Here is a 14,256-nt window from a genome sequence, read left to right as displayed (position 1 = left end):
TTGTTAATCACCATCTTTACAAGCCAGTCCACCCTATAAAGCACCCTCTCCCTTCCCCCTCAAACTACTAGAGTTCTGGCAGAAGTGCCAGAAGCTAATTGCAACAACTTATCCCAGCTAATGTCTACTGCAACATTTTACAGGCCAATTCCACATATAATTTCCTTCGTGGGAGCAACCTTGGGGATTCCAGCAACCCAAGGAGCCTGCACCCTTCAATATATAATTCTCTCTAAGATATAGTAGGCAATCCACAACCCAGCACAGGAATAGTCAAATCATCTTGTGGGTGTGGGTGTTCATTCATTTTCTTTAACTATTTATTAATTATTGGCTTTTGGCTATCTATAGTAAAGACTTGCTCTCTCTTTACATATTCAGGAATCATTCTGTTCAAGCTACTGCTATACCTTCATCTGTTGGATCTTAATGTATCTTCAGAGACAAAAGCCAGAGATTCAAGTACTTTAAAAGGAATATTTTTCTCAGCTCTTGATGAATAACTAAGAAGAGGAAATTAAGAAAGCACTATTTCAATGAGGTGAAGGAAGAGCTGAAAAAAACCTAAAGCCTTGAGAACTGATGCAGACTGAATTTAGCAATACCAGGAGAATCACCACACATTGTGACAGAAATATTGTATGCACAACTATGAATTGAGTTTTTCTCAACAATACAATGATCAATCTCAAAGGACTCATAATAAAAAAAAAATTCATCTGTTTTCAAAGAAATGATGGAGTCTGAATCCAGACCAAAGAAATTTTTTCAGTTTTTATATTTTTGTTTTGTTTGAGTTCCACAGAAGGATCAATATTGGAAAATATTTTATAGGATTACACATGCAAAATCTATATGAGATTGCTTAACATCTCTTAGGTGTAGGGGAGAAAATCCAAGACTCAAAAAATTTTTTTTAAATGTTGGATATTGTTTTTATACATAATTATTTACAAAAAATTAAATGTGAAATGATGAAGGGGAAAAAAGCACTATTTTCTGACTAGGTTTTATATCTTAACAGGGTTCAACTGTAGGTTCTGGATCTTAATTTTTTTTTTATTTTTACCCATCTATTTGAATCTAATTTCCACATTTTAACTTCTTTGCATTAAAAGTATAAATTAAATCAAAATGCGACTACTTATATTTTATATACTAATGAAGTGAGAGATTTAAATGAATTTTTATGATACTGAAGTTTGCTTCTTTATAATTATTAAACTTTTGGGGACCTAAAAATGAGATGCATCCACAAAGGAGGATGATTTTTTTTAATATTTGAAAAACTGAAAAGTTGATAGTCTCAAATATTCTGTGATCCATACTTGTTTCAAACTGTTCCAGTGGTCACTCTGTTAAATCCTGAAATGTTTCTATAGGAATGGTTAATTTCAAGAAGGAGATCATAACCTGGACCCCTCCCACACTCAGTTTCCTGAGCAAAAGTGTATAAATTGTTTGATTTTTATAAGTTCCTAATTTTTAAAAGACTGAATAATCAAAAGATGTGATCAGAAATTCAACATGATTCTTATATATTTTATAACTACCACCACAAAGTTCTGGTTGGCCAATGATGAATTGGAAAATAAAAATTTATACAAGTGTTCTGACACTGGCAAAATTATATACTTTGTAAAATATGTAGTGGAAGAATCTCTACAGGTTTCTAGGGCACAATTAAGCAAAATATGGATACCATTCAACTACAAACAGATAATAAAATTTTTTAATTTCAAAATCTAATTATTTAGTTTCAAGATTGGAAAAGTATGAGGTTTTAGAGTAAGCTACACTACAAAGGAAGAACAAAGCTAATGTGATAGTAATCCAATTCATTTATTCTCATTCCCCTCCTCCTCCTAAGAACAAAATGGGGGGAGGGAGTAATTGAATTTGATAGAGAACTTCAAATCCCACTCATTTAAAATTGTGACAAATAATGCTTCTAGGGGGAGGTTATGCTATGCCTAGGTCCAGAATATTTCTTTGGTTGATTAGGGAATAATGACTAACTCAAATTCTTGGGCCTCAATTATATAAATAAAATATCTTATAAAAGGGAAATCACTGCTCATCACTGGACTAATGAATCACATATTCTCTTAGACAAGAATCACTACCTGCCTAATGAGACTATCTCTACTTTATTACAGAGAGATTATATCAGCTTTCACTTTCCACCCTGGTTTTCTTTTTTATAGTAGTAGAAGGCACTTTACCTTCTGGATGTAAACTGACTTGTGTATGGTTTATTTCATGAATGAAGTCATTAGTAAATAGCTAAACAAAGGCATTGGTAGTTTTCCCCAGGAGCATAAGACTATTCAGGGACTCAGTGTGATTTTTCAAGGAGAGGTCTCGAGAGCCAGAATGACACATGATTAATGGAAATGCAAAACTGTATAACCAGCTTGTTTGAGGGCCTGATACTTTACTGCATTTTGCAATTACAACATGGGAAGTTGGAGGCTTTGGATGTTCAAGTTCAGGTAGCAAATTGTTTCTGTTAACCTGACTCCCTGGTTCTGTAACAGCCACTGTGGAGTCTGGCTTGTGCAGCCTGGCTCAAAAGTCACTCTGTTTACATAAAGTAAAAGGAATTAAATTTTATAAAATGGTTAACAGGTGTGAATTAAGGCTTTCTTTCCCTTTTCTATGGAAGAACAGTTCCTTCCTGGTTTATCCAACAGTTAAGATAACTTTTGAGACTCTGATACTGTTGGTTCAAATCTATTTAAGGCTAAGCACAAGTTCACATGTGTAATTCTCAATGTTAGACAAATATGGTCACTGAACCTCTACTGAGTACACGGGGTAGTTTACAAATGAGAAGACAGAGCCCTTGCCCACAAGGAAATTACACTGGAGGCTTTGGTTAACTACTGCAGGTAGGTGATGCTGCAGAGAGCCTAGTGGGTGGAGTCAAGAAGATCGGAGTTAAAATCCAGCCTCAGACAATGATTCACTGTGTGATCCAGGACAAGTCACTTTAATCTCAGCCTGCCTCAGTTTCTTTATCTGTAAAATGGGGATAATAATAATAGCACCCACCTCCCGGGGTTGTTGTGAAGATCAAATGTCATAACAATTGTAAAGTGCTTAGTACATGCCTGGCACATAGGAAGAGCTAGATGAATGTTAGCTGTTATTATTGTTTATTATTATTATTATTATTATCCAGGTAAAAATATGACACAATCAGTGATACTGGCTTTCTTGGGCTCTCAAGTCTGAAGAAGTCATCTCATGTAGGCAAAGACAGAAAGACAATGAGAATGCTGAATGAGGATGCTTGCATTGTCCTGTTGTCCTAGATGTTCAGTGCCAACTCTTCCTTATTTGGGAGCTCAAACTCTAATCTTACCTCAAATTTTTTTGGCAAAACATTGTTTTGATCTACTTTTGAAGAATAACATGAAAAGCAAAAGGTTTTTTTTTTGTTCCTGAGGACCATCTCACATGCACTTCTGCATTTCAAAGTATGCTTTGAAGCACCCAAGTGAGAATTTTTGTAGCAATCTGGGTCCAGAGCAGAGAACCCGCTGCTCCGTAGGGGCTTTAAAAACTAATTCAGAGTTTGCTCACAGTAATTTTAAAGGTGATACAGGTTGAAAGGAAAATTCTGAGTATTTTAAAAATGCGAAAAGGCCAATGAGTCTAGATTTGACTGGATACTCACTTTGTCACACAGCTCTTCAAATGTGCAGTCGGCAATGGTTCCACAAGCTTTATTCAGCCTCAGCTCTCTGCCTTGCACTTTCAGAATCCTTGGTCTAGTTACTATGGGAACATGAACAAAGACTCAATCTTGTCTGGATAATTACTATAAAATTCATCTCTTACAGATAGGAAATGCATAGCTTGATGAATAATAGCACATGATTCAACACATAAATTAGACAAAATGCTGATACAATGACTGCCACTTGAGTGTGGCATCAACCCATATACAGCAATGGAACTTATTAATTGGTCAGTGGAGATTGGGCATTGTGTTCTAAATGTATTCTCTTTCAAGAGAAATTAACTTACGTACAATCATTTTGTTTTTGAGCCAGCTCATCAAACAACTTATCCATGACAGCCTCCACATCAGCTTCACTTGTGCTACAGTGAAAAGAATAATAGAATATGAAATTAATAACACTTGAAGCCAACATCAAACAGCTGCCTGAGCCCGCTTAGCTTTTTGCCCATAAAAAAGGAGAACAGGATGTTATGCTCTAAATACAAACATTAGATTTAGAATACACTTAAAAGCAGAGAATATTAACTCTCAGGTAGATGATTCTGCCTTATTTGCATACACTGAAAGACTTCTGTGCTTCTGGCTGTTTCCAGTAATGAGGCGATAGAGGCAGAGTAAATCCATTAATACTATGTGTACACAATGAGAAAAAAGGCTTTGGGCTCTCTGTTACATGCAAAACAAGAGCAAACAGACAAGGCAGTCAAGCAGCTAGAGAAGTATCCTTTGAAATCTCTACTGAGAGGGTACATGTGAAATTAAATATTGAAGCTGCTTAAAAAAAAAAAATTCGAGTCAAGCTGCCTGACTGCGCTGATCAAACATTTCCAGAATTAAATTACTAGCTTCCAAATACCAACCTGATCTGCACATCAATAACTTTATCAGACCTCTTTTAGGGGTGTAGGAAAAGGACAATTATAGACCACACATTCACTCTCAAAATCTCCTCCTGGAAAATTTAAGTTAGCTTTCAGTTCATCTACTGTCCCTTGGAGCTAGTCTAAAATCTGTCTCATCACAGAATCTTTTGTATTCTAATTAGAAACCACCATATGGTTTACAGATCCCAAACATATAAATGTGATGATGCTGTGGCCTCTATCACTCTCACTTTCTTTTCCAAAAGGGGCTGGTAAACTCATGTACTCGATACAGCCAAATAATCTGCAAAAGAAATAGTGTCTTGCATAAAGGACCTCACAAGTGAAAACTCAAGTTTACATCCATCCTATATGCAGCCTTATACAGAATGACCTTACAATATGTTTACTTTTTACACACATTTCAGTCTTCTCTAGGTGTAAAATGCAATTAAGCTCAATTCTACATGCCCTACTGATAATTCCCATCACCGATTCTCCCACCCACATCCAGGCCACCCAAAAGGCAGCCTAAAGTAAAGTTAACGGAATTTCTCCTTTGAGATAATTATTAAGTAGTAGACTTTCACCCCAACTCTTAAAACTCTGCACAGGCAAATGCTTTCCAAATAAGATCCTTCATATGTAAGGGGTTGGCTGCTTTATGTAATTCCTCCAAAACTCATTCCTTAAGATGAGGAGGATAATTTTGTTGGAATAAAAATGTACTTTGATTTTTGAGTCTTTTTTGCAGTAATGATATTTAAATGGAGTTAATACTGATGAACCCAACTGATGAAAAGGGATGAGAACAACTAGAATGGTTTAAGAAATTCAATAACATGGGATAAATGTTTAAAGACTAAGAACAGAATCTCTTGTAGGTTTAAAGGGATCGAGATGTATATATTTTCCAAGAACTTAAAGAATAAGAATTACAGAATCTCAGTCAGAAGGGATCTTGTAGATCAAATATTATAATTTCTTTGCTGTTGTTCAGTCATTTAGTCATGCCCTACTCTTTGGGACCCCATGGACCATACCTATCCATAGGGTTTTCTTGACAACGATACAAGAATGTTTTGTCATTTTCTTCTCCAGTGGATCCTTTTATCAGGCAATCAGAGGTTAAGTGACTTGTCCAGGGTCACACAGCTAGGAAGTGTCTGAGGCTGGATTTGAATTCAGGTCTTTCTAACTCTGGGCCCAGTGCTGCTCTTAACTACTAAGCCACAGATGCCTCATTTTAACCTGCACCTTAAAAGAACCTCCACTATACCATACTGAACAGCTAGTAATCAGCCTTTGGCTACAGACTTCCTAATGAGGGAGACCCCATTCTCTCTGCTGGTAGCTGATTCCATTTCTGGAGAGCTCTCTTTCTCTATATTGCCTCTTTGCCACTTTCACTCATCACTCCCAGTTCTGCCATTTGGAGATAAGTAAAAGAAGCCTCATTTCTCTTCTTTCTGACAGACTTTCACGATCTGAAGATGCCTTATCGTGTCCCTTCTTCCCACCCTCCCACCACCAATGTTCTCTTCCGTAGGTTAACCATCCCTAGTTCCTTCAACACATCTTTCCTGGATGCTCTTTAGCATTTCAAGCTCCTCCTTAAAATGGCGGCACCTAGAAGTGAATACAACACCTTAGCCATCCTCGGTCCATAGTAAAGTAGGGCAAAATCATCGCCAGGCCCTACCTTAAGGCAGCCTAATATTGTATTCGTTTTATTGGGTTGCCAAAGTAAGTCTTCGCCTCACATTACGCATGCAGCCCACAGAGAATTCTGAGGTCCTTTTCCAGATGAACTGATATCGAGCCATGCTTACCCTGCACTTTACACTTGTGAAGCTGATTTTTAAAATCTGAGCTCAAGATGGCCTATGTTTTCATATTACATTTCATCTTCAAGTCCATACTACAATTTGAGGCTTATTCCAGATCCAATACACACACACACACACACACACACACACACACACACATGTCAATCTTGGCCAGATAATATAAAAGGGTATATACAGATATGTGTATGTTGTACAAATGTGTAGGTGTACATATACACATACATGTAGTGTACCAAAATAGCTTAAAAATATGCCAACAGGAAGGGTAAGGAAAATGGTTCTCATGAAACTGTTCCAGTTCTGGCAGACTTGGGTTTGGTCCTTGGGGGAGCCCAGCCAACTCCAAAAAGAAGGGAAAAGGATAACTCCATTTTGGCAAAATCCACCTCTGGATATGTCACTACTAAATTACATTTCAATAAGAGAGTTAGAAATGGAGTGAAGCTATCATGCTTGAAGTCACTGCTAGCTGGATAGTGAGATCTTTGGTATATAACCTTTGTTGTTACTATACCACTTTCCAGATCATATTTCAAATAATTTCAAACCTTTGAAATACATGTTTCAATTTAATGCTTTCTGATTTAAAGCCAAACATATTAATGATTAAATTTGCATGCAAATTGTGTTTATTAGTAGATAATGTAATGATTTTGACAAATATGCAAAAATTCACAAACAGAGTTCTAAGGTCTATGAACAGAAGTGATATTATAAAATGATATAGCATGATTTTTCACTAGCAGAATATGATTTATTCATAAAATATCAACAAAGCTTATTTTAAAAATATTATAGATATTTTATTATGAAAATCACTTATGGCTTCTTTTTACAGGTGGCCTTAGAATATTATTCAATGCATTTGGCAATCTATTATTTTTAATCAAAGTCTATAAGTAATAAAATCATACTGTATTTTACTTGGAATTTAAGATGTCTAAATTATTGATGAAATAACATTTTACATTTTTTAAAGCCACTATCAACTCCAATGTGTTCCTTTAGAGTCATTTTTTAGGTGAATGCCTTCCAGAGTCCTTTTAAGAACTGCCAAGTTCTAATTCAACAATCTTTATTTAGTGGGCACTACATGCAATGAATACTAATAACTTCCATTTACAAAGTGCTTTTTTTTTTCATGACAGCCATATGAAGTAAATAGTAGAAATATCATCATCCCCATCTCAGAGATGGGGAAACTGAGATACAGGGAGGCTAAGTGGTTTGCTTCTATTCAGCAACTAATAAATGTCAGAGGCAGCATTTGAACTCAGGTCTCCTGACTCTAAATCCAAAACCAAAGGATGAAAAGTGTTTGAGCAATTGGCTAAGCAGGAGTGAAGTATAAACTTGTTTTTTAATGAATCTGACAACTGAAACACACCAGTGTTCTAAACAGAGCTGGGAGAGAGGATCTGGCATGGGGAGATCGTTTCTTTTTTTCTTTTTATTTAAACCCTTGCCTTCTGTTTTAGAATTGATGCAAACATCAATTCCAAGGCAGAAGAGTGGTGGTAAGGACTAGGCAACTGGAGTTAAATGACCTATGCAAGGTCACACAGCTAAGGAGTGTTGGAGGACAGATTTGAACCCAGGTTTTTCTGGCCCCAGGTCTGGCTCTCTATCCCCTGAGCCACCTAGCTGCCCCCAGGAAAGATCATTTCTAAGGATCTTTCTTCCAACTAAAAGTTGCCTTCTGACTCTTCCTCAAGGTGGTTCCAAATGGTGGCACTGAAAATGTCTTAAAGGTTCTTGACCTAGGTTTTATGTTTTCAAAAGTTTTGATAAGTATATTTCAAAAGAATTGACTTCCTTTGTAATCCTGCCTTTTGTATTAAAAACAGTAGTGACAACAATGTCTCTAAGAAATAGGTGCTATTATTCTCATTTTACAAGTGAGGAAATTGAAGCAAGCAGGTTAAATAACTTGGCCAATTTTATAGTTACTAAAGGTTTGAGGCAGGATTTGAACTCAGGACTTTCTGATTCTAGCTCCAATGCCCCATCTTCTGCACTGCTTACCTTCTTTATGTCAATATCATTATCAATAATAAAATTCTTTTTAAAAAAATCTTAGAGGGCAGCTGGGAGGCTCAGTGAATTGAGAGCCAGGTCCAGAGACAGGTAGTCCTTGGAACCAATGCACAGTATTGATTCTAAGGCAGAAGAATGGTAAGGGCCAGGCAAATGGGGGGTAAGTGACTTGCTATGGGTAACACAGCTATTAAGAATCTGGTGTCATATTTGAACCCAGGACCTCCCATCTCTGGGCCTGGCTTTCAATCCACTGAGCCACCCAGCTGCCCCAATAAAATTCTTAACAAGGAAAAAAAAGTAGTCCATGATATAAAAAAATTAAGAAGTCTTGTGAATGATCTGTAGGACTCTAGACAAGTGGGTCATGTGTTTTGTGCACCACCTGAATTCCAGGAGTATTCACTGTTAATTTGGTTAAATATGAAGAGTAAAGAACAGTGCCAGGGCCCTGTAAGGAAATGTATAGGCCCAAAATATTAACTTCTTTTGCTTGATTAGAGTCATTTGTTACATGAAAAGGTTCTATGATGGTGAGGGGTGTGGGGTCATTAAGAAGTGAAAGCGGTGTTTAAAAAGAACATCAAGAAAATATTTTAAAAGAAAAAGATGAAGAAAACTGTACTGGTGACTGCTATTCACATCTAACTTCATTTTTTCCTCTGAGGTTTTCTATGTTATAAGTTCCCAGTTCTATTGGCTCTTTTTGGAATCACAAACTGGGACAAGATTTGTTATCTCTACTTCTGCTACAGGTTTTCCTCCTTATTTTGACATAGGAAAGGAAGGGAATGGAGGGGAGATTTCTTTTCTCATTAGTTGCACCAAGGTAGATTTAGATTTTTTCAAAAGAAAATTATACATGGACACTAAAAAAAAGTTTTGATAAGCTAAAAATGGAGAAGTTGATGTTTATTGAGCCCATATTAAGTCTAACTAGGGATTGTCTTGGTTGACATAGCTTTGTCTTTGCCTCAATTTTGTCTGGGAGTGGTTATTAAAGAATGGCTGCTGGTAAAACTGTCTCAGTAGGTGTACTAAATGAGATTGAGGGAAACCAATAGACATCAAACCTTCAGTGAGTTAGAGGAATGCCTACCCCAAATATATGAAGTCTTCCCTGGTAGAGTGGGAGGATGAGAACAACTTGTTTCAAAGGCCATGAAAGCAGCTGAAGTAGGCAGTATAGCCTGAGGAGTGCTTAGAACCTGGTCAGAAATTGAAGATGCCAATGTCATTCACTGCATCACTGGCCACCACTAGCCATCTTTTGGACTTTGATGACTCTGGGAGAGTGAAGCTGATGACTGTGTAACTCTGCCTTGCTTAAATCCTATAAACAAAGGAGTCGAGATATCATTGTGACATCTTTACCTTTAATATCACTGGTCTTTTTTGAGATGAAGGCCAAAACAACTAGAGAATGGGCATTTTAAAAAATCATCAAACTTCTACTAAAGGACTGGCATCAGTGCCAACCACCAAGTGGTTATTTTCATTTTTTCCCCTAACGTTGCTTTTTAAGTTTTCTCTACAAGTATGAATGACAAGGTAGTGGTCTATAAAGGTCAAACCCTGGAGTTCCTTGACCAGGGCAAGAAAGGGATTCCATTATCTACCATTCCCAAGATTGCTCCCCAAGTTTGGAGTTATCCAACACCAACCTTGCAATATAGCCTTTTAAAAGAATATATCTCTAGTGGAGGTATCTATTCCTGTGGATTTCTAAAAGTCCCACCTTTGCCTCTGGACCACTTCTCTCTGTCCTATTAGTCCATTATGAAGGTCAGCTCTATCTTTTGGTAAAACTTTCCTCTCTTCTTCCTCTTCCAATGGCCTTTTCTCAACCTTTGTTCTCTTTGATCATTCTGCATCCTTTAATACCCTTTCTTCCTTGATGATATTCTCTACTCTCTAGGTTTTGGGGATATTACTCTCTCCTGACTCTCCTCCTGCCCATTCAACTGCTCCTCGATCTCCTTTGCTGGATCCTTATCCAGATCACACCCTTTAACTGTCCTGTTCTATTCTCCCTCTATACTACTTTGCTTGGTTATTTCATCATCATTAACCCAAGGAGTTAACTATCATCTCTATGCTGACAATTCTCCAATCTATCCTTCCTTTCTCAAATACTCTATTGACCTCTAATCTTGAATCTCCAATTTCCTTTCAGATATTTCAAACTGGATATCCAATGACAATCTTTTTTTTTTCTTTTAGCATGTTCATGAATTTTTTTCTTTATGTAAAATTTTCAGTAATTCAAAATAGTATAATGCAATGCTTCTTTCTAAATATGTAAAAATTTTAATTCTTGGCTTATCTAGAATGAGATACGGCTTCATTTCAGATTTCTTCATTCTTTTCTAGTCACCATCCACTTACTTGTCTCATGATACAGATACAATGATTTCACAAAATATCCTTTGGCATATGGTAATTAGGAACTCCTCAATTTTGCATGCTCAAGGTCATTCAAACTGAAGCTTTCAGTCACTGTTAACAACATCGTGGGCTTTGATCAAATCATATTATTCAATGGATACTTGATCTGTTCCATTCACATGTTTATGGACTTGTAATTGCTAGCCAAATATCCATCCAGATGTCCTGATGTTTTCATTTGGGTCTAATTATTCCCATAAAACAGTCCTGAAAAATCACCCTGAGCTCTTTCCATTATTCTTCCAAAATCCACGGGTGACCAGACAAGCCATCGATCAAAAAATAACTGAGTGTTTAGTAGGTGCCTAGATTATGCTTAAGTGCTAAATCATACACAAAAAAGTAATACATATATTTGCCATCATTGAATTTATGAGCTAGTAATCCCTTTGTTTCTTTGTTAAGTAGGATTATACTCAATCTATAAGCCAAAAAAAAGAACTGAATAAAGGTTCTTTATTCCTCATGCAATGGAGTTTGGTAACCTATTTTCAGGGAAGTGCTTCTCCCTCTGAGAATGATGGTGTGCCTGTCACTGAGTTAGATAAAGAGGAACTATAGGAACTAGGTAGCAGGTTGAGTGAACTAGTCAAGTATGTGCAAGGTTGAGGTATGAGGAAGGAGTTGATAATGGAATGGAAAATATGCACTGGCCCCTAACTCTGGAAGCCAGCAAACATTTTTTCTGGAAAAAGGTAGGTAGAGCATGGCAGCTGCAACTGTCCTGTATGCTATATATGGCACATGTTAGCATTTCCAACCTCTGATGTGAACAATTTCTGAGCAATCATTTCTACACTTCAAATTCTTCTACGCACACCTACTGAATGAGAAAAGATGAATATGGATCAGTTACATTTCTCATTTTGAGTAGTGCTTAACTTGGTATATAGGACTCCCAGTTATGGAAACTCTACCAATGTAGGTCAGCATCTTCTAGTCTTTGAGAGTTGTACTTTGAGTACTAAAGAGGTTAAGTGACTTGCCTAGGGACACAAAGACATTATGGGTCAGTTATGGTGCTTAAACCTGTCTTCCTGGCTTTGGGGGTGACTCTCAATATATACTATGACATCATGCCATACAGCCTTTCATAGGCTTCAAGCTATTAGAAATTCAAAGACAATCAGACAGTGTTATAGTTCCAATAATAAATGAAGCCAAAAAGCAATCTAGGGGTATTGTACCCATGAACCCCAGGGCAGCTTTCACGAAACCAAAGTTGTTGGGTTTTGGAAAGTATGCAATTGCAAAGCTGAAATATAAAAGAATAAAAACAAGGGCACCACCAGGAGTAGAACCTGTGGCTTAATTGCTTCTTAGGGAATCTGACTGGACCAGAAAGTGGAATAGGACTCACAGACAGATGACTCTTTCTCAATTTTATGGGTGATACAAGGCCAGACTTAGCTGGTAGAACAATTTGTCTGGTTAATTACAATAAAATAAAATAAATTTATAAAATATTAACTTCTGTGTCAATTTTAAATCTAATTGCGATATAGTCTTTTGTTGTAGCAAGCTTATATGAAGTGCTAGAAAAAATATAAAAAGACATGATAGGCCATGAGTAGATCCCAATCTCCTCATGAAACATTACATAAAAAATTTAGAACCCTAAAATACTAGAGATGAAAAGAATGTTGTTAAGTCAGTCTGTCCTAACTCTCTTCCAGCTTAGGCATTTCTCTTTAGGTGGGAATCCTGCCTCTGTCTGAAAACTGATCCTGAGGAGTGCACTACCTTATAAGGGCAGAGAGAGGTTTTGTTTTTGTTTTTCATATTAATTTCACTAACATAATAAAAAAATTCCAAAGTGATTCCTTTTCATGGTATATAGGAAACAGACTAGTGAGTAAAACTAAAATGTTGACAAAAATAGCAATTTTAAAAAATTATAACTTTCTTGTTTTCAAGTAGAGAATACTTTTCTCAACAAGCTCTTCAAGAGAAAGCAGGTCCACTTAGAGACAATCATATGATCCCATTCTCTTATATGATGATGTTTATTCCCCACCTCCCCTCTCAAAAAAATATATGTATATATATTATGTGTGTGAATGTGTGTGTGTGTGAGTGTGTGTTTTATCCTAGTATGAGTGAATGCCAAGGGCTCTTTAATACTGGTGACAGGACAACAGTCAAGAATAGACTTAGAAATTACTTCCTTAGTAATGTTTTGTAGTGCTTTTTTTTTAAGACACTGAATCAAAGAAATTCTATCTTCAATGAAGATAAAAGCTTTATGAGTGTGGTAGCTCAATAAAATGTTCCAGAATCTGACAAGACCTCCTGATTTAATACCAAAAAATTGGATTTGGGTAACAGAATTTAAAACTGAAAAAGGACTGAGACACATTGAGTCCAAGAGCTTCAATTTATAGATAGATGAGCAAAATAAGGACCTGTGGAGAGAATATGCCTTGCCCAATGTCACAAAAGTGAGTGATAGGCAGAGTCAGGAATATGAGACCAGATTTTCTGATCCAAGAAACAGTTATTTCTATTACACCACAAAATATTACCCTCAGAACCAAAAAGTATGTAATTTTTCTGGTTAAGAGGTCCCCAAGGATAAAATACAAATTATTTTGCTGGCATTTAAAACTTGAGTTCCACATTACAAAGTACCTATTGAACATTATGAATTAGATGTTGCAAAGGAATCTCAATTGAACATACACAAAATAGAATTCATCTTCCTCCCAAAACTCTTGTTTTTTTCCACACTTGCCTTTTACTATTTCTAAAAGATAAATTTTATTGATGTCTTTTTTTAAACATAGACTAGGATTCCTCTCATATCACTCTTCTTCCCCCTTCTAGAGAACCATTCCTTCTAACAAAAAAATTGTTTAATAATGAAAAAAGAGAAGAGGAAAAAAAATCAGCAAAATAGAGGAACATATTGACAAAAAAATCTGACATGAAATGTTCCATATGCACGAACTTGTACCTAAGAAAGGTGTCTTATAGCATTTCTTTGAGGTCATATTGGGCAGTTCTTTACAAGTTTGCAAGATTCAGTTTTGGTTATTTTGTGATTGTTCTTTCCATTTCCATCATCAAAAGTCATCGTGTATTTTGTTTTCCTGACAAATTATGGTAAATGAATATAATCAAATACTTTTATGTTGTAAGAAACATAAAACATGATGAATACAGAGAAACATGGAGAGATTTAGGTGAAACTGATGCTCTACTCATTTCTTTTCTTTTTAAACTCTTATCTTCTATCTTAGAATCAATACTGTATATTGGTTCCAAGGCAGAAGAATGGTAAGGGCTAGGCAATGGGGGTTAA

The 14,256-nt window shown here is 36.3% G+C and overlaps 1 protein-coding gene across 2 annotated transcripts in view; it reads right to left on the bottom strand.

Moving 5' to 3' along the window:
- The window catches only part of AFG1L (AFG1 like ATPase), a 240,805-nt gene that overhangs the window by 49,671 nt on the left and 176,878 nt on the right, over positions 1-14,256 (bottom strand). For both annotated transcript variants that reach the window (XM_001368423.3, XM_007484405.3), the window contains exons 9-10: positions 4,043-4,113; positions 3,686-3,786 (exon numbers count right to left, since the gene is read on the bottom strand). In XM_001368423.3, coding sequence (XP_001368460.1) covers positions 3,686-3,786; positions 4,043-4,113 — 172 coding nt within the window. The remainder of the gene's footprint in view (positions 1-3,685; positions 3,787-4,042; positions 4,114-14,256) is intronic.

The sequence above is a fragment of the Monodelphis domestica genome, chromosome 2, assembly GCF_027887165.1.
Source record: "Monodelphis domestica isolate mMonDom1 chromosome 2, mMonDom1.pri, whole genome shotgun sequence".
Lineage (NCBI taxonomy): Eukaryota > Metazoa > Chordata > Mammalia > Didelphimorphia > Didelphidae > Monodelphis > Monodelphis domestica.
Note: the sequence above shows the minus strand (reverse complement) of the source record. Positions and strands in the feature narration are given on the sequence as shown.